This window comes from Setaria italica, chromosome I, assembly GCF_000263155.2.
Source record: "Setaria italica strain Yugu1 chromosome I, Setaria_italica_v2.0, whole genome shotgun sequence".
In the NCBI taxonomy this organism is placed as follows: domain Eukaryota; kingdom Viridiplantae; phylum Streptophyta; class Magnoliopsida; order Poales; family Poaceae; genus Setaria; species Setaria italica.
In genome coordinates, this window is record NC_028450.1 from 13,741,269 (window position 1) to 13,763,314 (window position 22,046).

At 46.3% G+C, this 22,046-nt stretch overlaps 1 protein-coding gene across 1 annotated transcript; it reads left to right on the plus strand.

The window, feature by feature from the left end:
- The first annotated feature begins 16,424 nt into the window (after positions 1–16,424).
- On the plus strand, positions 16,425–21,677 carry LOC101770190 (nicotianamine aminotransferase A). Its single transcript, XM_004952255.3, has 7 exons — positions 16,425–16,771; positions 17,264–17,603; positions 17,686–17,904; positions 20,153–20,212; positions 20,306–20,461; positions 20,551–20,644; positions 21,236–21,677. The coding sequence occupies exons 1-7, from the start codon at positions 16,491–16,493 to the stop codon at positions 21,355–21,357; spliced, it is 1,272 nt and encodes a 423-aa protein (XP_004952312.1). The 5' UTR covers positions 16,425–16,490; the 3' UTR covers positions 21,358–21,677.
- Positions 21,678–22,046: the final 369 nt, after the last annotated feature.

Here is a 22,046-nt window from a genome sequence, read left to right on the forward strand (position 1 = left end):
TGCCGGGGCGGCGATTGAGCGACGAGGGCGGTGGTGCAGGACTCGGGGATGACGCCAGCGGTCATTGGGTTCTGTCGGCAGGGCGGCGCAGGAGCGGGTATGCCGGTGGTTGAGATTTGGCAGAGGCGGGCGTCGCCGTGCGGAAGATTTGATAGAAGCGACCAGCTTAACGGCGCTAGAATCGAGGGCGCACAGGTGAGAAGATAGGCGGGCTGCTGCTGCGCGGGCGAGTGCGAAGCAACACTCTATCGGGGCGGCTTCTGACGGGGCGGGAAAAGGAGCTGTCGCTGCCGTGGTCGGGGTTGGCGGAGGAGGAATCGTCTTGTAGCGAAGATCGGGCGGCGCTACTGTGGCGAGGTGACGGAAAAGACGGGCGACATTGGGCTCTGCGACCGGGATCTGGCGATGTGATGATGGGCGCGGGAGACGAGGCGCTGCAGAAAGGTTGCAGAGGGGCTTCCACCGCCATTGGGGAAGGGGGCGCGAGGATCCATTCGGTCGCGAGCCAGAGACAAAACTGAGCAGCGGCATCGGAGAAGATGAGCCACGCGGCGGGGAGACTCTGAAGCGGGCATGCAACTCGAGTGCGCCTGTCGCGGAAGATCTGGGGGAAAAAGATATCACGGGTCCACCGGGCGGATAGAACGGGCGTTTGAGGAAGAATTAGAAGGATCCGATGGTGAGCTGAGCTTTGCCGGGGTCGGGATCGAAGCGAAGCGGGGAGGGGTCGGGTCTCAGGGGTCGGGACCGGTTGGAAGGTTGAACACTTAGGCCTGGAAAACTAAGACAGGGGATCAGGGCTCCGATTAAGATTAACTCGGGAGATTAGGGGGTCGGTCATCATAGCCTACCCCTCTTAAAAGAATCTCGTCCCGAGATTCAGGTATCAAAAAGGGGGTGTGCTGTTATTACCTCCTTGACGAGATAGGAAACCTTGGAAGCGCTTGTTCAGATACTCGTCCGTTTCCCATGTTGCTTCATCCTCGGTGTGGTTTCTCCAGAGGATCTTGTACATCCTTACCACTTGGCGCCGGGTATGCCTTTCCTTCTGGTCAAGAACTCGGTCTGGGTACTCGGCGTAGGTCAGGTCGAGCTCTATCTGAAGCTGCTCTTGCTCTAAGATCTCGGTTGGGACTTGGATACATTTCTTCAGTTGAGACACATGGAAGACATCGTGTATGGCCGATAGCTGTTCTGGGAGTTGGATCCGGTAAGCAACGGGTCCACAGATCTCCACAATCTCATAAGGGCCAATGTAGCGGGGAGCCAACTTTCCTTTCACTCCAAACCGTTGCACTCCTTTGGTCGGGGAGACTCGAAGATACACGTGATCACCAATATCAAACTGCAGGGGCCTTCTTCGCCTGTCGGAATAACTTTTCTATCGAGATTGGGCAGCCTTGAGATTTGCTTGAATCACCTTTATTTGTTCTTCGGCTTCTGCCACTAAGTCAGGGCCATAGATCTGTCTTTCTCCAGCTTGTGACCAATTCAAAGGTGTCCGACATCTCCGGCCATATAAGGCTTCAAACGGTGCCATCTTCAAACTAGCCTGGTAGCTATTGTTGTAGGAGAACTCCGCCAGGGGCAAGCACTTGTCCCACTTTTTGTCATAGTGGATAACACAAGCTCTTAACATGTCTTCGAGGATCTGATTGACTCTCTCGGTTTGGCCATCGGTTTGAGGATGATATGTTGAGCTTCGGATGAGCTTGGTGCCCATGGATGCTTGTAGCTATTCCCAAAAACGTGCCACAAACTGAACTCCTCGATTAGAGACGATTGTCTTGGGTACACCATGTAGGGAAACTATGCGGTCGAGGTACAACTCTACATACTGCTTGACTGTGTGGGTGGTGCGGACAGGAAGGAAGTGTGCGGTCTTGGTCAAACGGTCCACTATAACCCAGATGGAATCATATCGCTGTGATGTAAGGGGCAATCCAACTATGAAGTCCATGCTGATGACTTCCCATTTCCAAGAGGGAATAGGTAGGGGCTGCAGGGTACCTGCTACCTTTAGATGGCTGGCCTTGACGCGTTGGCAGGTGTCACATTCTGAAACATACCGGGCAATTTCCGGCTTCATTCCACTCCACCAGAAGGTTTGACGAAGATCATGGTACATCTTATTGCTGCTAGGATGGATTGAGAACTTGGAGAGATGAGCTTCATCTAGGATTTGCTTCCTAAGGTTGGGGTCGGATGGTACAACAAGCCGGTCTCCATAATACACCTTCCCAGTTTCATCCTGTCGGAAATGCTTATACCCTTCATCCTTTAATGAAATCTTCCTGGTGATCCGCCTTACTTCCTCATCTCCTAACTGGGCTGACCCAATTTGGTCTTCTAGAACAGACTCAAGAGATATGTGGCCGAGGGTTCCATGGGAAACAATTTCCAAACTGAGTTTTCCCATCTCATGACATAGAGTCTCGGTGAAGGTTGTTGCCGACAAGCAGTTGCAAACGGTCTTGCGACTAAGAGCATCGGCCACCACATTGGCCTTGCCGGGATGATAGTGAACTTCCAAATCATAGTCCTTTATCAACTCCAACCATCTTCTCTGGCGCATATTGAGGTCGGCTTGAGTAAAGATGTACTTGAGGCTCTTGTGGTCGGTGTAGATGTTGCAGTGAGTGCCCATCAGATAGTGTCTCCATATTTTTAAGGCATGAATCACGGCTGCCAACTCAAGATCATGGGTCGGGTAGCTCAGCTCATGAGGTCGTAACGCCCGTGAGGCATAAGCAATGACTCGGTTGTCTTGCATAAGAACACCCCCAAGTCCAGTGCCAGAGGCGTCACAGTATACGTCATACGGCCTAGAGGGGTCGGGTTGGGCCAAAACCGGGGCAGTGGTCAGCAAGTGCTTCAGGGTATTGAAGGCTTCCTCACACTTGTCGCTCCACACGAATCTGACCTCTGTCTTCAGCAGCTCTGTCATCAGCTTAGCTATCTTGGAGAAGTCAGGTATGAAACGCCGATAGTAGCCTGCTAGTCCAAGGAAACTTCGGATCTGGTGCACTGAGGCGGGCGGCTTCCAGTCCATGACTTCCTGCACCTTGCTGGGATCGACGGCTATGCCATTCCGAGAGATAGTGTGTCCCAAGAACTTGACACTATCTAACCAGAATTCACACTTGGAGAACTTGGCATAGAGTTGGTGATCTCTTAGCCGTTGGAGAACTGCACGAAGATGATCGGCATGTTCTTCTTCGCTCCTCGAGTACACTAGGATATCATCAATGAACACCACCACAAACTTGTCCAGCTCGGGCATGAATACCGAGTTCATGAGGTACATGAAATAGGCGGGTGCATTGGTGAGTCCAAAGGACATGACCAGGTACTCGTATAGTCCATATCTGGTAGAGAAGGCTGTCTTGGGTATGTCGCAGGGTCGGATCTTGATTTGGTGATAACCAGAACGAAGATCGATCTTGGAGAACACTTTTGCTCCGGCTAACTGATCAAACAAGACATCAATGCGTGGCAGTGGGTACTTGTTCTTGATGGTCACAGCATTGAGGGGTCGGTAGTCCACACACATGCGTAGACTGCCATCCTTCTTCTTCACAAACAGGGCAGGGCAACCCCAAGATGATGTGCTAGGTCGGATGAAGCCTTTTTCTAACAGATCATGCAATTGGATCTTCAACTCGGCTAACTCAGCAGGTGGCATCTGATAGGGTCTCTTAGATATCGGTGCGGTGCCAGGGATTAACTCTATGGAAAACTCCACCTCTCTATCAGGTGGCATACCAGGCAAGTCTTCCGGAAACACATCAGGGTACTCACAGGTAACAGGGAGGCTTTCTAGACGGGCTCCCGACAGAGGGTATGCACAAGGAAGTGCAGACTCAGGATGGGTCAAGGATATGGTAGAACTGCCATGGAAGGGTGAGTTGATGTAGAGAGATCGGGCTGCTGTATCTAGAACCACGTGATGTCGGGCCATCCAATCCATACCAAGGATGACATCTATGCCTTCTAGGTCAAGGATGACAAGGTTTTCCTTGAAGAGGGTCGGACCTAGCTGGAGAGGTACAAGAGTAACAATCTGGTCCGATGCTATCTTCCCTCCAGGAGTGGCGATCACATAAGGTTCCTTAGTGTGACCGACATCCAGCTCACATTTGTCCCTAGCCTTACTCCCGATAAAGCTATGAGAGGCTCCCGAATCAAACAACACAACAACAGCTTGATTTAGAACAAGGAAAGTACCTGTCATTACTGGCGCACCTTCAGGGAGTTCGGTCAAGCTGGTGTAGTTGAGTCGGCCTTGTCGGACTTGCACCTTGGGCCTTCTTCCTCTGGCTGCCATGGGGTTCTGACCTTGATGCTGATGCTTGTTCCTGGGGTAGTCCTTTGCAAAATGCCCTTCGTTGCCGCAGGTAAAACAGCGGCTATTAGCTGCAGGGCGGGGTGGTGTTGGTAGGGTCGACCGGGGCACCTGTGGTTGGAAGCCGGGGAAACGGGGTGCTGCTGCTGGTGGGGGTCGGGCAATCCACCTTGCTAACTGTTGGGGTTGGCCGGGGGCTTGTGGAGAAACTATCCGGAACCTTCGGGTGGGCTGATTCGGAAATGCCACGGAGGCTTTCCTCTTCTGGTCGGCTTTGAGAGCTTGCATGCAATCCTCTTGAGAGATGGCCAGATTGACCAACTCATTGTAGGTGTCCACCTTGATAGGGTTCAACCTTTCCCTGAGCTCCAAGCCCAGCCCTCGGCGGAATCGGTCCCGCTTCTTCTCATCTGTGTCCGCATGGTAGCCGGCATAACGGCACAGGTCGTTGAAAGCTTGAGCGTAGTGCAGCACATCTCGGGTTCCCTGGGTAAGGGCCAGGAACTCGTTGAGCTTGCGCTCCAAGAGACCTTCTGGAATGTGATGCGCTTTGAACGCTGTCTTGAACTCGTTCCAACTGACCACATGGCCAGCCGACAGCATGGCATGGTAGTGATCCCACCAAAGCCGCGCGGAGCCGCGCAGCTGTTGAGCTGCAAATCGAGCCTTGTTGTTGTCGGGGCATGGGGCGGTGAGAACCTCAAACTTGGATTCGATCGTACGAACCCAGGCATCAGCGTCGAGCGGTTCTTGTGTCTTTTGGAACAAAGGGGGCTGTGTCCCCAGAAAGTCCTCATACCGAGCGATATGCGGCTGCTGCTGAGCCCTTCCACCATGGGGCTGTTGCTGTTGCCCTTGTACAAGATGCCTTAGCAGCTCAGTTTGAGGTGCTAGGATTGCCTCCAGTGGAGATGAGGGCAGGGGTGGGGGAAGATCCTGTCGCTGTTCGCTACTACCGGGCACAGAACAAGACCTGGTGCGATGCGCCATCTGCAAGAGTTAGCGTTCCATCAAATTCACAATCTTAGAAGCGCTCCAACAGATGGAACGTATAAGTTAAATCCTCCGATGCAACTTTTGCTGATAGTGAAACACACATCCTTATAAGGGAAAAATACACTTTTCTCATTCTTATATTTGTTAGCATCTATCTTAGCCTTGTACTCAACTTCGGGCGAATCATACCCTACCCAGACTCCTATAATCCAACTCAAGCCAAGGGGTCGGGCTAGGCGATCCTCTCGAGAAAAAGGGTCGGCAACGATCCACACTTAAAAAGGGTCGGGCGAGGTGGAAACTGCCTCGAAGGGTCGGCGCACCCGATCTCACGAACCGGGGTCGGCCACTGAACAGACTCCCAGAAAACAGCGTGTGGTCGTGGCACCACTCATTTTAGCTTAGCATTCCAACACTTTACAAAGGTTAAAGACTAGGCACCAGGATTGACTTTATACACAGCGGTGTTCCAACACAGGGAGTACTCGACTCAAGGCTAACCTATTACAATCCTTCCAAAATTTAGGCTGCCGAGGAGTACAACAAAAGAATAATTCCCCGGGAACTCTTAATCTACCAATGGACACTATGAGTAGGAGAAGGGGCGCCATCTTCTTCGATGTCCATACTTGACGCTCCTTCATCCTCCTCGGGGTCCTCTTGAGCTTCGAGCTGCATGTTGAGGGCATGCATATCATCGAGCTCAGCTTGATGCTCCTCCAAATGAGCATTGGCAATTGCCAGCTCCATTTCTATCTCCATCTTCTCCTCCGACAGCTCTATCATGCCGTCCACTAGGTCGGCGACTTCTCCCTCGAGCTCGGAGATCCGGTCTTGCATGTCGTGGATCTGGATACCCCGTTGGATAAGCTGGTAGGTTTGGCCTACCATGTCTCTCCGGGCTGACTGGAGGTACCCGTGAGCATCCGCTGCGGTCCGGGCGAAGAGGGTCATAGCTCTCCCTTGAAGCTCGATCAGCCGATAAAGGGCTGCCATGCACCTGACATTGGTGGAGATGGTGACCATGGCGTACGTGGTGGCTAGCACCTCAATATTCCCGACGCGGTCGAGCCATACCGGGTCCAGCCGGTTCCTGGCAGGGAACAGGCCGATCGGATCGAGCGTGATCTCCAGGGGATGCAGCTGGCAGAACTAGGTGAGAAGCTGGAGGGTGGCAGACTCCCAAGTGTCCTCCGGGGCAAGGCCATAGGCTGATATGCCGAAAGAGGGCCAGTCGGGCCGCACAGGGGGAGGAGGTACCACCGCCTGCACTTGGCACGTCTGGATACCCTGCTCCAGATATAGCCGTCCGGCGTACAAGGGTGGGGACTGGTACCCAAACCACTTCAACGTGTCCCACAGAATCGCAGGGAATCCCTCGAAATGCAGACATGTCGACTGGAAAGTGCCATCCACTCCAAATAGAACATGCCCGGGGACAGCCATCTGGAACCAAGAAACCGAAACCACGTGAGATAGACTCCAAGGGTCAGGGGTTGGACAGAGACGCATTCGGCTTTAACCGAGAGCAACTGGAAGAAACTAGGAATCCTTAGAACCGAAAAGAACTCCTCCGAACAAGGTTGCTTTTGAGCAGGGAACCTTACAGCTTTCTGGTTATGGCGCATGCACGGCCTACCTTACTCTTAACCAAAAACAACTGCCCGAAACTTGGGTCTTACGTGGTCAGTGCCGGTGACAAGGCAACAATTACGTCTCTCCCTATAATAGCTAGTCGGTTCTAACAACGTCTCCTAAACGAACGCGGTTAGCGTACCTGCAGAAAACACCAACACACGAACCTTTCGTGCTAGCACCCACGAAAGCATTCCCAAACATTACCGCTCACTATAGGAACGGCACCCATGCGTTTAAGGCTGCATGGACAGCACTCAACCGTGGATATAGGTTCCCTTTGAATGGAACCATATAACCCTTCGCATACTCGTGATGCGGAATCAGCACACGTATGACAAACGTGGCGAACCAACCGTGCTGATAGGTTCATTGGAATCGAACCGTACCAACCTTCGTATGGAGTACATACGGAACCTGCGCACGTGTGATAGACGTGGGCGAGAACAACCACGATGATAGGGTCCTTTGAATAGAACTCCCTATCAACCTTCGTATGCTCGCGATGCGGAACTCGGCACACGTATGATAGACATGGCGAAGTGCTGGAAGGGTTAGCAAGATAACCAAGTAAACTATTAGTCACCTAAAACAACCCCAAAATCCCCTAGGGCCTCTCGCACTAAAGCCATCCTTAACGATCGTACGAGATTTTTCAAAAAAGTTTCTTGCACTTTTATCTTTCAAAGAAGTGTTAGGGCTTGTCGTGTTCTCTGTACTGCTAAACCTGCTCTGATACCAGCTGTGGCGGATCCACTTCGGGTCTACTGGGTTAAACATGATTTAGCCGCCTGATATGCGACGTTCATGCCTAAGCCGAGTAAACACGAAGTGCCGTCGGATTCTCCTCCGATTTAACCACTTTGAACAGGACCGATTTAACAGACTCACACGAAGGTGAGTGGTTCCAGAGAGTACAACGAGTCCACCAATGTTAACAAATTAACAACTGAATTAATTAGTTTCGAAAAGAACATCAGAGTTTTACAAGATTTCGGAAAACAACCGAAGATAAAACGCTAGCGGAAGCAATCGTCGGAGTCGGATGTCCTAGTGAGGCCAGTTGGGACATCACTAATCCCTCGCCTCGCCGTCCGAGGAGGGATCCCACACGACCGTCCAGCCCGGCGGGAGCTGGGGCGGCCAAGCGCCAGCCAGAGAAGGGTCGGAGCAGCAACTTCACCTGAAAAACAGGAGCCGCAACAAGGCTGAGCTACTAAGCTCAACAAGACTTAACCGATAGGAGTAAAACTACTCCTCCTTCTAGACATGCAGGACTTTTTTAGCTGAGGGGTTTGTTTGCCAAAAGCACTAAGTGAACCCTATTTTCAAGTTTTAGCTTCAATTCTAAGTTCCTTAACCAATCTAGGTTTTGCTTCCTATTCTAAGCAATCATAGAACCAACCAAAGGTATATATATATCATCAACAAAACCATGTCATCATCAGATTCCTTATTTACTCAAGGTGACATAGCGATCAAGCAATCTCAAACTGTGAGAGGCAGACGAATCGATTCGAGTTCTTTAACCATGCATAGTGAACCTAGCCTCACGACATCCGCGCACCCGGAGGTCGCTTCCTGTGTCGGCCTTCCCCATCAATCCCCTAACCCGTGTCGGGCCCATTTCCTTTGGTGCAAGGTTCCACAGACCCGGCCTCTGCCGTCCTGTGACCACGCTTGCCATCACGTGCGACAACCAGCAGGGGAACTCCGTTCCAAGAACAATGGGGCGACCGCTCACGTCTAGGTTCAATCCGGTACTAGGCTTCCTTATCCCATACTAAGTATGAGGCTAGTACTTTCAAACACTTGATCACGAACACTACCACTGTCGAGCCTTAACAAGTTTTCAGAGACAGACGGGGCAACCATCCGTCCACCAAAGAGTTACCAAAACCCTGCCCCGCCCATCGTCCTTATAGTTGTAACAGAAGGTAGACATCCAACTCCTATAACTCGCGAGTGACAGGGAATCACTCGACTTTTACCGCTTCCTTTTTAAGCAAGCAGCTACTCGGTCCAACAGCTAGTGTTCAGATCATGGGAACTAAGATATGCATCTAGGGTTCCAACAACTCCTATACGTAAATGCACAAGCATGTTACAGAAAGCATGCGCAAGTTTGGTAAAACACACAGGGTTTTCATGCAACTGAGGCTTGCCTTCGAGCAAGGAGGAAGAGAACTGCTCGACTTCTGGTGCGGCTTCGGCTTCGGAGGGTAGGAGCTCGGCTACACCGTCGTCTTCTGGCGCCGGGTGCAGCTCGTAGAAGCCGTCGGCGAGGCGCAGCTCTATACGAATGCAATGCATGAGTTAGCATTTAGACGGTTATTTCAACAGCAACACTTGCAAGTCTGAGCCTAGAAACTTGCGACAAGTGACAAGAGGGTGGGGAGGTTCAAGGGAGTTTGATGGAGATCAAGAGGTAAGGGTCGGAGGAAGGAACTTAGGATCGGATCCTTAGACTAGAGAAATAGTTGTGCTAGGGGTCCTCAGACTCAACGCTGAAGGGTCCCCAAGATTTACAGATACACCCTCGGTTCAAAGAAAAGGATACAGCCGAATCCTCGGGCGAGACGGAGAAGGGTCGGCGGAACAGACAGGGTCGGGCGAGACGGAACCAGGGTCGGGTGGATAAGAGGGGTCGGGCGAAGCGGACAAGGGTCGGACGAGGCGGAAAGGGGTCGGACCAACAGAAGGGTCGGACGAGGCGGAAAAGGGGGCGGCAGCTTACCTTCTTCTCACGAGGAAAGCTTGGGGTCGGCAAGGAGCAGGTTCGGGCGGAGGAACTGGAACACTAAGACTTGCGGCGGAGATGTCCGGCGGTGCTCCGGCGGCGGCGGTGCTTCTTGTGGATCACAAGTAAGCTCCTACGCAGCACGGAGGGGCAAGCGGCAGGGTGGATCAGGGAAAGCGGTGTGGAGCGGAGAGGATAGTTCCTTAGGGACTTAGGCTGTAGCACTTTGAGCACGAAGTAGAGGAGCAAGGGAGATGGCAGCTAGGGCAAGGGGAAACTCCGGCGGGGCTTGCGCATTCCCTTTTATAGCTGCTGGAATGGGGAAGGGAAGCGGCGCGGGAGAGAGAAGGGGAGCGGCGCGAAGGCCGGGGAGAAGCAATGGAGTGCTCTGCCGGGGCGGCGATTGAGTGACGAGGGCGGTGGTGCAGGACACGGGGATGACGCCAGCGGTCATTGGGTTCTGTCGGCAGGGCGGCGCAGGAGCGGGTATGCCGGTGGTTGAGATTTGGCGGAGGCGGGCGTCGCCGTGCGGAAGATTTGATAGAAGCGACCGGCTTAACGGCGCTAGAATCGAGGGCGCACAGGTGAGAAGACAGGCGGGCTGCTGCTGCGCGGGCGAGCGCGAAGCAACACTCTGTCGGGGCGGCTTCTGACGGGGCAGGAAAAGGAGCTGTCGCTGCCGTGGTCGGGGTTGGCAGAGGAGGAATCGTCTTGTAGCGAAGACTGGGCGGCGCTACTGTGGCGAGGTGACGGAAAAGACGGGCGACATTGGGCTCTGCGACCGGGATCTGGCGATGTGATGATGGGCGCGGGAGACGAGGCGCTGTAGAAAGGTTGCAGAGGGGCTTCCGCCGCCATTGGGGAAGGGGGCGCGAGGATCCATTCGGTCGCGAGCCAGAGACAAAACTGAGCAGCGGCGTCGGAGAAGATGAGCCACGCGGCGGGGAGACTCTGAAGCGGGCATGCAACTCGAGTGCACCTGTCGCGGAAGATCTGGGGGAAAAAGATCTCGCGGGTCCACCGGGCGGATAGAACGGGCGTTTGAGGAAGACTTAGAAGGATCCGACGGTGAGCTGAGCTTTGCCGGGGTCGGGATCGAAGCGAAGCGGGGAGGGGTCGGGTCTCAGGAATCGGGACCGGTTGGAAGGTTGAACACTTAGGCCTGGAAAACTAAGACATGGGATCAGGGCTCCGATTAAGATTAACTTGGGAGATTAGGGTTCCGGTCATCACATAAGGGTCAATTTTCGGAATTGGTTTCGCCAGGAGCCTATTTGTGAGATTTTTTCGCGAAAAGAGCTAAAATACAAAAAAGTCGGCCCCTATGTACTCCCTCTATCTCAGAATATCGCTACGTTTAGGTTTTTCCAAAGTTAAACCTTTTTAAGTTTGGCCAACAATATCTTTAAAAGTAAATTGTTTCAAATAGAAATGATTATATATTATGATAGTTTGTTTCACGATTAATCTAGTAACATCATTTTTATGTTATTAGTCTCCATCATTATTTCACTATTTTTAGTCAAAATTGAGAAGGTTTGACTTTGCAAAAGTCTAAACTTAGTTATATTCTTGGACAGAGGGAGTACGATGCAACAGACTGTAAACAACGTACCGCACAACAAAGCGACATCTTTCTGATGTTGCACCAGAAGACTGCACTGGCTGATTGAGAACTTCTGGTCTGATGAAAAATCTAACCATTGCTTCCCAGAGGAAAAAATATGACACCCTAAAATTTCCCTGGTGAGAACCGATAGAATGATTTCCATATGCTTGCAGGGCGGGTGAGCTCCCACGGGTCCTCCTCGATGGCTGCGTGCAGCCTAGTAGTAGAACCGGTGGCGTGGAACGGGTGAGCTGCCGCGGGTCATTGGTGGTGGCAGGGTCAGCCGCCCACCGCTCCAACGCGGCAAAAATAAGCCTTCACAGGCCGCAGGTACCCGTCAGCGAGAGGCGAGATGAGCGGGAGAGCATGGGAGAGAGAGTGATGTGAGCGAGCGAGAGACAATGAGATTTTATTTGAGTAAGACAACGAGAAAAGTCCCACTACCATGGGCACCTCGTGCGGCCATGGACGGCTACCTCCGGCCATCCATGTTATTGGTTGCCCCGTAGCTTTCAGCTCGAGCTGAATTGGCACCGATCCCGGGAGGACACGAGTGACTCCCCGCTGATCTCGTTTGCTCATGACATATGCACAAGATCAGTGCTGCTTCCTAATGCCTACCCTACCCAATACATGCCCGTGGTCCAAGGGAAGGATCGGAAGCGACAATGGATGCATGCCACAGCCAATGGCAGGGTCACACACAGTGTAGGCAAATGGTTGAACACCGATCCTTGGATACGGCAAGGGCAAAACAGGAATCTTTTATGGGCTGGAATAGAAAAAGGAAATAGAAAAGAAGAAATTGAAAAATTAGGTGGAAACACCTAAAATGAAGAATTTGCGTACTCGTCAAATTTTATAAAGCATATGAATTTGATGTCAAATTAAAGGTCTGCGAATTGAGATCCACGTACTGAAATTTCTCGCCAGCAGCGGTGCGTGGGAGAGATGCAGCAGAGGCGCTATGGGCAGGTGCGGACGGACTGGCAAGAACGAGTTGCTGGCGGAGCAGAAGTGCGGTGACTGGCAATGGTGAGCTGCAAGCCAGCTCAATGGCGAGGTCCGGCTACTTTCACTACTAGGGAAAGGACTTTTCGTCCAGCACCTTAGTATCGGTGGCAATTGGACCCGGTACTAATGTGAGCATTAGTATCGGACCTAACGGCTAGTGCCCCAGGGCGGACCCGTGACCCCCTTTAGTACCGGTTGGTGCCCTCAACCGGTACTAAATTTCCTCCTATAAATCTTTCTCTTTCTTCCCCCTGCCCGAGCCATTCACCACAGCTCGAGCTTCATCCTATCCATGGCACTATAGGGGAGGTGTTTTTGGATTGAAGACCATTTCGTGAGGATTTCACTCATTCAAGGGTTCTAAACTTCATCCTCCCTTGATCCATGGTTAGTATACTAAGTTTTACGGTTTAGAGCTAGAGTAATTTGTGATTTTTAGAATAAGGTACAATGGAGAAATTTTTCATTAATATGCATGTGTTATTTAGAGCTCATATTTGTGATTTTTAGAATAAGCTAGAAATTTTTGGATGCTATGTTTCGTATTAGTCAAAGAAATTGATATGAGGCTAGAGGAATAATTTCAAAGTTTAGTATTTTTCAAATATGACCTAAATAAATTATGGCAAATGTGAGCAAGATAAATTGTGGTACATAGAGATAATAAGATGAAATAATAAGATGAAATAGAGTTACATAATTAGTCATTTTTAGAATAAGCTACAATGGAGAAATTTTTCATTTATATGTTATATTTGAGCTAAGTAAATTGTGGGAAAAATATATAATTCGTTTATAGTTTAGTCATTTGCAAATATGAGCTAAATAAATTGTGGTACATAGAGATAGCTTCTAATGCTGGAGGTAGTGGCGATGGTGGGGGCGATCGTCGTTTCTCTCGCGGCAAGGGGAAAACCATAGTTGACCCTCATGATAAGCCGAAGAAAATGAGCACGTGGGAAAAAATAATGTTTCGTTATTTGCAAAGATGTCATGAAGATACATTTGTGGCGGGTCAGGAATCTCCTTTTGGTGGTCATTATGCTCCACTGTCAGTCCCGGGTATTTCAGGACCACTTAGTACTACCATTGCAGGAGGCACAGATAAATCACAAGATGAGGCTGGGTCAATGATACCTTCATCTTCGCCGTCCAAGGATGGTTAAAGTTCTCCTAGATAGTACTCAGTGGATGGTTTGTCGTAGTGCATCATGTTATTTGGGTCTGAAATTTAAATTTGTGTATTTCTATCTAAACTTTCAGCAACATTTGAGTTTGTCGTAGTGTATCATGTTGTTTGGATCTGAAATTTAAATTTTTGTATTTCTATCTAAACTTTCAGCAACATGTGAGTTTAATGGTATTTGTATCATGTTTGTTATGTTTCATTTATAATTGTATGGATGATTAGAATATCTTTGGTTCGGTAATACTTTGTAGATGAATCGGCAATGGATGTATAACGCAGACAAACACTCCATGAAGTACATTAATGGCTTGTGTGGTTTTCTCAATCAGGAAGAATCCAAGAAACTGCCGTCCAATTTCATTTGTTGTCTATGCAGAAATTGCAAAAATGAGAAGGATTACTCATCTAGAAAGACTATTCACGCTCACATATACAATTCTAGATTCATACCTAACTATTTTGTTTGGACTAAGCATGGGAAAAGAGGAGTTATGATGGAAGATGATAATGAAGAAGAAGATGACAACATTCCTGACTGAATTTAAGAAGGTGCCTTTGCAGATGCTCTAATGGGCGACGCCGAAGAAGAGATAGGCGAGGCTGAAGGTCCTATCAATGATCTAAGTTAGGTGTTGCGAGATGCAAAGGAAAACTACGAGAATGTGAAGAAGTCAAAAAAGCTCGAGCGTATGTTAAGGTGATCATAAGAAATTGTTGTACCCAGATTACAAACAGGGGCACAAAAAGTTAGGTATTACACTGGAAATGTTGCAATGGAAGGCAAAAAATGGAGTTTCTGACAAAAATTTTGATGAGTTAATAAAAATCATAAAGAACATGCTTCCCATGGGGAACGAATTGCCATCCTCAACATACGAAGCAAAAAAGGTTGTTTGCCCTCTAGATTTGGAGGTACAAAAGATACATGCATGTCCTAATGATTGTATTCTATATCACGGTGAGGATTACGAGAAATTGGAGGCTTGTCCTGTGTGTGAAGTGCTGCGTTATAAGATCAGTCAAGATGACCCCGGTGATGTTGAAGGGTAGCCCAGCAAGAAGAAAGTTCTTGCGAAGGTAATGTGGTATTCCGTGTAATACCATGGTTGAAGCGTTTGTTCAGAAACAAGGCACATGCAAAGTTGATACGTTGGCATAAAGAAGAACGTAAGCAAGATGAAATGATCAAACACACCGCTGATTAGTCCCAGTGGAGAACAGTTGATAGAGAATTTCCTGAGTTTGAAAAGGATGCAAGGAACATACAGTTTGGTTTAAGTACGGATGGATTCGAGGAGGAACTTGATTTAAAGACTGAATTCCCGATATGTGTTGAACTTTCATATCTCGTGATACTTTCTTGAACACAAGAAATATGTGTTGAATTTTCATATCTCGTGATACTTTCTTGAACACAAGAAATATTTCATAACTTCTTTTGCTATATATATAGTGTTTGAGACAAGAGTCGGGGAATAATTTATGCGGATGCTACATATGTGAGTTCATCATGCCTTTGTAGGTCCGAAGCGTATGACCGACCACGACTTCAGCATACGTATACAAAATTCTTAATAATAAATTAATTCTAATTGTGTAGATCCATTAATCTACTATGTAATAACCTTTGCCAATTACACGAAGGAAAGACTCTTCAACACGAAAAAAATTAGGATAATTTAAGAACAACTCTCTGGATTTTTTCTAGATGAGGTAGAAAATCCAGCGGGGGAGTTTCATAATAATGGATCAAATCTGCATCACCGTCAGGACTCAGGTTAGAATAGTTGATCTGAAATGTTGAACTTGAAAAGTTGATGCAATGTAATATTATTCATATATTTATATGCATAATATGTATATATATATAATAGTATCTCAAATGTAATATTATAGATAAATACAACTTGATATATATTAGCGTATTAGAACTACTAAAAGAAACAAATAGGAAATACTAATATAGAATAAAGAAACAGAAAAGAAAATAAGAAAAGAAATAGAAAAAAATAAATTAGAACCAGTTGGGAAGACCAACCGGTACTAATTTGCCGCCACGGCCACGCGCGACGTTGCAGGCAAATTAGTACCGATTGGGGAGCGGTTGGTCTCCCCAACCAGTACTAAAGGAAGGTACTAAAGGATTTCTTTTAGTACCGGTTATTCAACCGTACTAAAGGCTAGCAATACCGGTACTTTCGTACCCTCAGCTCTACTCAAGTTAGCTTCGGCATATAATTCAGTCCAATGATTCTGCCAAAGAAGAAATTAGAAAAACTAGAAAACCTATAGGCTGACGCCAAAGATTCCACCCAAAAACCATATTTGGACTGTGCTTCAACTATATCAACTGTACTTGAACTGTTAGATAACATCACAGTTCCCACCGCTATTCCAAAACCGTACATGAAACCTTAGCTTCATACGGCTCCTCTATGATCAGAAAAAAAAAGAAAAGATTGTTTCATTTCGGTATTATTCCCTGGCCTAGATAGAATTAGGTAAGAAAAAATTGATTGGAAAGCCCCAAATTAGACCAAAGCAATTCTGTCTGCTAGGATAACAAAAAAAGCCAGAGGCAGAGATAGTCAGGAAAATTCCGGTGAAAAAACAGGAAATTCTCGATCAAACCGACAATACGGTATGTCACAAAAAAAAAAAAAGACAATACGGTTGGAAAAACGTCAACATCGATTTTGACCCCGTTTCCGACTGCCTTCGAACCGATCCCGTGTAAGCAACGAAAAATCGGGATATGCCGCGCGCTTTCATCCCTAAGTCTACACGTGCAATATATTACGAGTGTATCCAACTATTGATACATACATATGTGGCTGTAATAAGCCTTGTGGTTACAAGCACGGCGAAATCCAGGTATAAAGAAAGCCACACTGCCAACAAGCTAGAATGTGGATTTTTCAGAACGAACCTGTGGGACTGTGGGAAAGGTCGAAACGAAACGATGGAGGGGAACGGCGGCGCCGGCGCGACGAGATGGAATATCTCCCGGCCGTCCAAGGTGGTGGACGCCGGGTGCATTAGCATCCTCGCGGTGCTCCGCCGCGTCTACTCCTCGGTAGACGCCTCGGGCCCGCGGCCCGTGCTGACGCTCGGCACCGGTGACCCGACCGCCTGCGCCTCCTTCAGGCCTCCGCCCGAGGCTGAGGACGCCATAGTGGATGCGCTCCGATCCAGGAAGCACAATGGGTACTCTCCGACCGTGGGCATCCTCCCCGCGCGCTGGTGAGTGGCCATGCCTCGCACCCACCTCCACCTCTGACGGAAATTAACATCTTCATGTATTTGTTATTTTGTTAATCGACTAAATAATATAATCAAGCAATTCACTCAACTTAACCACTTCAAATAAAATTTGAGCACCATTGGCCAAAATCGCTTATCCACTGACCACTAGTTTTCTTATATATCCAAGAAAATCAACTACTTTTGTGAAAAGGCCAAAACTAAAGGCGGCTTTCAGATGCAGGGTTTTGAGGGAAGATGCAGAGTTTCTTATGGAACTACTTTGTTGTAGTTGCTATCCACATGCCATCTGCTAATTCACTTAAAGAGTTAAAGTCTTTATCAATCTGCATCTTTTACGCTTTGTTGTCTGTAACATTCAGTTTCTTATACCTCTATGCAACTTGCATGACCTTTTTCTTCCCCTAAAGTTTCTGTTCTTGAACCTGAATTCCTGACCAAATCTCATATACCTTTTCCTTCAACTGGCAGTGCTATTGCGGAGTACCTATCTCAGGATCTTCCTTACCAGCTTTTACCAAATGATATTTACCTCACTGCTGGATGCTGGCAAGCTATTGACGTCATGATGTCCATCCTCGCCAAGCCTGGGTCCAACATCTTGCTTCCCAAACCTGGGTTTCCGTTGTATGAGTCATGGACCATGTTCAGAAATCTAGAGACCCGGCATTTCAACCTTATTCCTGACCGAGGCTGGGAGGCTGACTTAGAGTCCGTGGAGGCTCTTGCTGATGAGAACACGGTTGCAATGGTCATTATAAATCCCGGTAACCCTTGTGGGAGTGTGTACTCACATGATCATTTGGCCAAAGTAAGTATATATATATATATTCTATGGCAAATATTTCCTAGGTTGTGTCGCGATGAGAATTTCTAGTAATGGAAATGAACAGATTGCAGAGACTGCAAGGAAACTTGGAATAATAATCATTGCTGACGAGGTGTATTATCATTTGGCTTTTGGGAATAAGCCTTTTATACCAATGGGTGTCTTTGCGGATATAGTTCCTGTGATCACCTTGGGATCTTTATCTAAAAGATGGCTTGTGCCTGGTTGGCGTCTTGGTTGGATCGCAACGTGCGACCCGAACGGCATCTTAAAGGAAGCCAAGGTAAACATTGATCTGTCTCCGTATGCATTTCCCTGTCAATTAATTCTGTCTATACAACACTTTGACTGTCGGAGATGCGCCATGCGCTCTGGGCAGAGGTGAATGGTAGACCCATTCTAAATAACACGTGAGCCCCTCTGTAGACAGAATAATGTGGATAGTTGATAGCGAATCAGTTTCTTCTGAAAGTTTTCTCGCTGGGAAAATTTCTGCAGACAAATAGTAGATGGATTCAGTGTTTCTTTCTGGTTATATTGATAATGTTTGGAAAATAGAGAAATGCGTATATGTGTTTTGACAGAACTAAGAAGTCAAAGGGGCATCTCCACCCATGGTTGAGTCCTTTTTGTAGATAAAACAAAGAAGCACTAATGTATCATGACACAGATGCTGAAGCAGTGAAGTAATTCTCTTAGTGACGTTTTTGGATTCAAGGACTTCTAAATAATGGAATAGGACCTCCAGTCTCCATTGTAGATATATGAGCATGAGCACTTCGATATTCAGCGGGTTTACCTACTCCCTCCATCATAAATTACAATTCATTTTGCCTTTTCTAGGCACGTAACTTTTGCTATGTATAGAGACATAACGCATATCTAACGCATATCTAGATACATAGAAAAGACTATAAACCTAAAAAAGTCAAAACGAATAGTAATTTGGGACGTGGGGAGTACGATAGAAGCAACGTGATGTCTTGTTTTCTTTTTGAAAGTTGTCCTTAGTTTTTTTTAATCACACATTACAAACGCAGACACTCACATACATGTACGCACACTCGCCCCTACGAACACACGCACGCAACCATGCTCGTATGAGCACCTCCGAAAGATTAAGCCGGCAAATCCTCGAGATTGACAAAGTCACCACTGGTGCCTTGTTGTCGACGGGCATGTCGCCTACCACTAAAAGGATAGCGCCGGTAAAATCCTAGAATAAATCTAGAAAAATATGAGCACCAGTGCCGAGTCAAGGACTCGAACCCTGATGGTCAGGTTTCACCACAAGGAACCTTACTAGCTGAGCTACACAAAGTTCGCTTGTCCTTAGTTTTTTTTATCAGCGAATACAATAGCCACTAGGTGGTGTGATAAATTTGAGGTGATGCAACAAACCAAACTCTTTGATGAGCCTGACTGCTTGACGGTGACTTTCAGAAAACAAATGAGGTTTCTACGATGCCCTTTATCCAAAGTGCCATAAGGAGTAGTGGAAATTGGAAAATAAATATTATTCTGACATGTTAATTTTGTGAAGAAATCATATGTTAATAACAAAACACACTTTTTAATGGATCTAGAAAAATATGAAGCATCGTTGTGGATAGGATTATGTCAACAATCAAAACTCTCAAACCAAGCAAAAACTGTTGAAGTTAATTTTGCCATCTACAACTCTACGTTGTTTGCCAAATAATCAAATAATCACAAATGCTATGTCCTTGTAGTTTATTTGTCCTATTCATTATTGGCAAAATAGCTATTTCGGTCCTCAACTTTGTACCGAGGGTCAGGTTCATTCCTTAACTTCCAGAATGGCCAATCTAGTCCCTTAACTTTTATTTTTGGATCAAACATGTCCTTATGCTGATATGGGGCTCCATATAAGCATAAAACTAATGCGAAAAGTTATTTTTGCCATTGGCTCCTCCTCCTCCTCAATTTCCACTGAACATTGACAATATTATCCAAAATATATAAGTATGAACATAAATATGTTTACTGAGAGAGTATGAATACATACGTGGAGCATGTATACCGTACGACGAGTATATAAGCACATGTCAAGTTTAGAGTATGTGTACATACATTAAGTTGTGTATATCATGAAAGAATATGTGTACATATATATTTTGCATATTAAAATTTAATTCCTATAGCACATGCATGATTTTAAAGAGTACGAGTACATATATTTTTTAGAAATTATATTTTATGTTATTTATAAAAAAATATATTGTTGTGTGTATGTATCAAGGGAGTATGAGCATATACATGGCCCGATCTAAAAGTTGAGGGATGAACTTGACCCTTGGTGTAAAGTTCAGGGACCAAAATGCCTATTTTGCCTTTGTTATTCTAATATTAATTCAACTGTTGGAACCTGGAAGATGGAATTGCCAATGATGTGTAGGCTGGATATTTTTTGATCCGTATTTGCCAAATCATATTAATCAAACTCCTATTTTTGAGCCTCCTATTTTATTGACTGGTTTTAAATTATGTACCATTGAATTCTCTTACAGGTTAACATATCGATTGAAAGCTATATTAATATCACAAATGATCCTGCAACATTTGTTCAGGTATATCTATATATAATATATCGAACAATATTTATTAGAACAGCAGTTTATATTTCAGAAGATGTCAAACTTTCTACTACTTATGTCATACAGGGTGCAGTCCCTCAAATAATAGCCAGCACCAAGCAAGATTACTTCAACAAAATACTTGATCTTTTGCGGAACTCGGCTGATTTATGCTATGGTAAAATAAAGGAGATTAGGGGCATTACATGCCCTCACAAGCCAGAGGGGTCGATGTTTGTCATGGTAGAGATTCAGTAACAAATATGCTTTAGATAAAAATTCTCAGTGTATCATAATTTCAATCATAACACAATATGGACTTTGTTGTACAGGTAAAGTTGGACCTTTCTTGCTTGGATGGCATCCTGGACGATTTGGACTTTTGCTGCAGGTTGGCAAAAGAGGAGTCTGTAATAGTGTTACCAGGTACATTTAACATCCCGACAAGACTCCTCTGTGGTAGATGTAATTGCAGTTGAGTCACCGACATGTGGGCCCGGATCCACATGTGCACAGAATAGTATTGCAGTTTTTCGCAGTCTTCAAAACAAACGTTATCTACTTTAGTATAGGGCATCCATGCTTAAAACAAACGTTACAACTCAAAATATCAAATTATATCCATGATATATTTTTTCTCTTATATGTTGATATTCCTTTTATAGCGTTGTTACTTGTCGTCATGAGTGAAATTATCCTATAGACAGTAAAATATAAGTAGGTATAATATGCAGCGCAATAAATTATTGAAGAACTCAGTAAGGTAATTTCACCAGTCACCAGTACACGGAAGGTTGTGAGTAGGTATAATATAAGTTAAATATCCACATTTTCGATATTCATTTTCTAGTTGGCTGAGAACATGTAGAGGCTGGGATACTTGATTTATTCCATTATCTGGAAATTTATGCTGGGAATAACTATAATTTGGAAAAAGTAGTACGTACCGATTTATATAACTGTTCTGGTATCCTGTTACCAAAAAGCCAATGTTGAGGTTCATGACTATTGTTTCAGGAAGTGCATTAGGAATGAAAGACTGGCTTCGTATCACTTTTGCTTCGGATGTACCAACTCTTGAGAATGCCCTTGAAAGGATCAAGTCCTTCTGCCAGAGGCATGCTAAACTGGAAGCATAAGCACAGTGATGGTTGAGCTATTACTCCGTACATTGTTGTGCTGAATAACTTTTATCAGGGCTATTGCACCATTATGGTTAATGAGCAACTACACTCTGCATGACTAGAAGGTTGTCAATAAATAATTATCTTGTTGCAAATAAATGATGAAAATTATTTGCTTTGCCATACATTCACATTTGTGTACTATTATTCCTACTTGGCTCATATTATAGTGGAATATCAAATATGTGCAGAAAATATTGTAGTTTGCCAACTTATTTGCTTGGTTACAGTTGATTTGAATACAAAAGATGTTGGGAAAGGAGCATCTTTGTTGAGCCTCTGCCTTGATTTGTTCTTAGATTTGCCTGGCTATATTGAAGATTACCTATTTGGGTGTCATGCCCCCATTTTATAAATAAAATTGAAAGCACATCACATGTATACCAGGATTTGTTTATTCATACATATGACAGTTACAAAAGTGAATCATAGCAATGTTATTACATAACAATAAAATTTATTACTGCAAAATGACCCAAGGTCTGAAACAAAAATACACAGATATATCGAAGGCTTCAGTAGAACGGGACTCCATCTCCACAAGTAGCCGACCGGAAGTACACCAGCCTAGAATGGAGCATCTCTCTATCAAAGCCACCGTCTTTATGGTCCATATCATCTCTAAGGTGATAGCAGGGGGGACA

Coding starts and splice junctions, on each gene's coding strand:
- LOC101770190 (XM_004952255.3), top strand. CDS start 16,491: ATGGAGGGGAACGGCGGCGCCGGCGCGACGAGATGGAATATCTCCCGG. Junction 20,462..20,550: donor AGGGGTCGATGTTTGTCATG/GTAGAGATTCAG, acceptor TTTGTTGTACAG/GTAAAGTTGGACCTTTCTTG. Junction 20,645..21,235: donor GTCTGTAATAGTGTTACCAG/GTACATTTAACA, acceptor CTATTGTTTCAG/GAAGTGCATTAGGAATGAAA.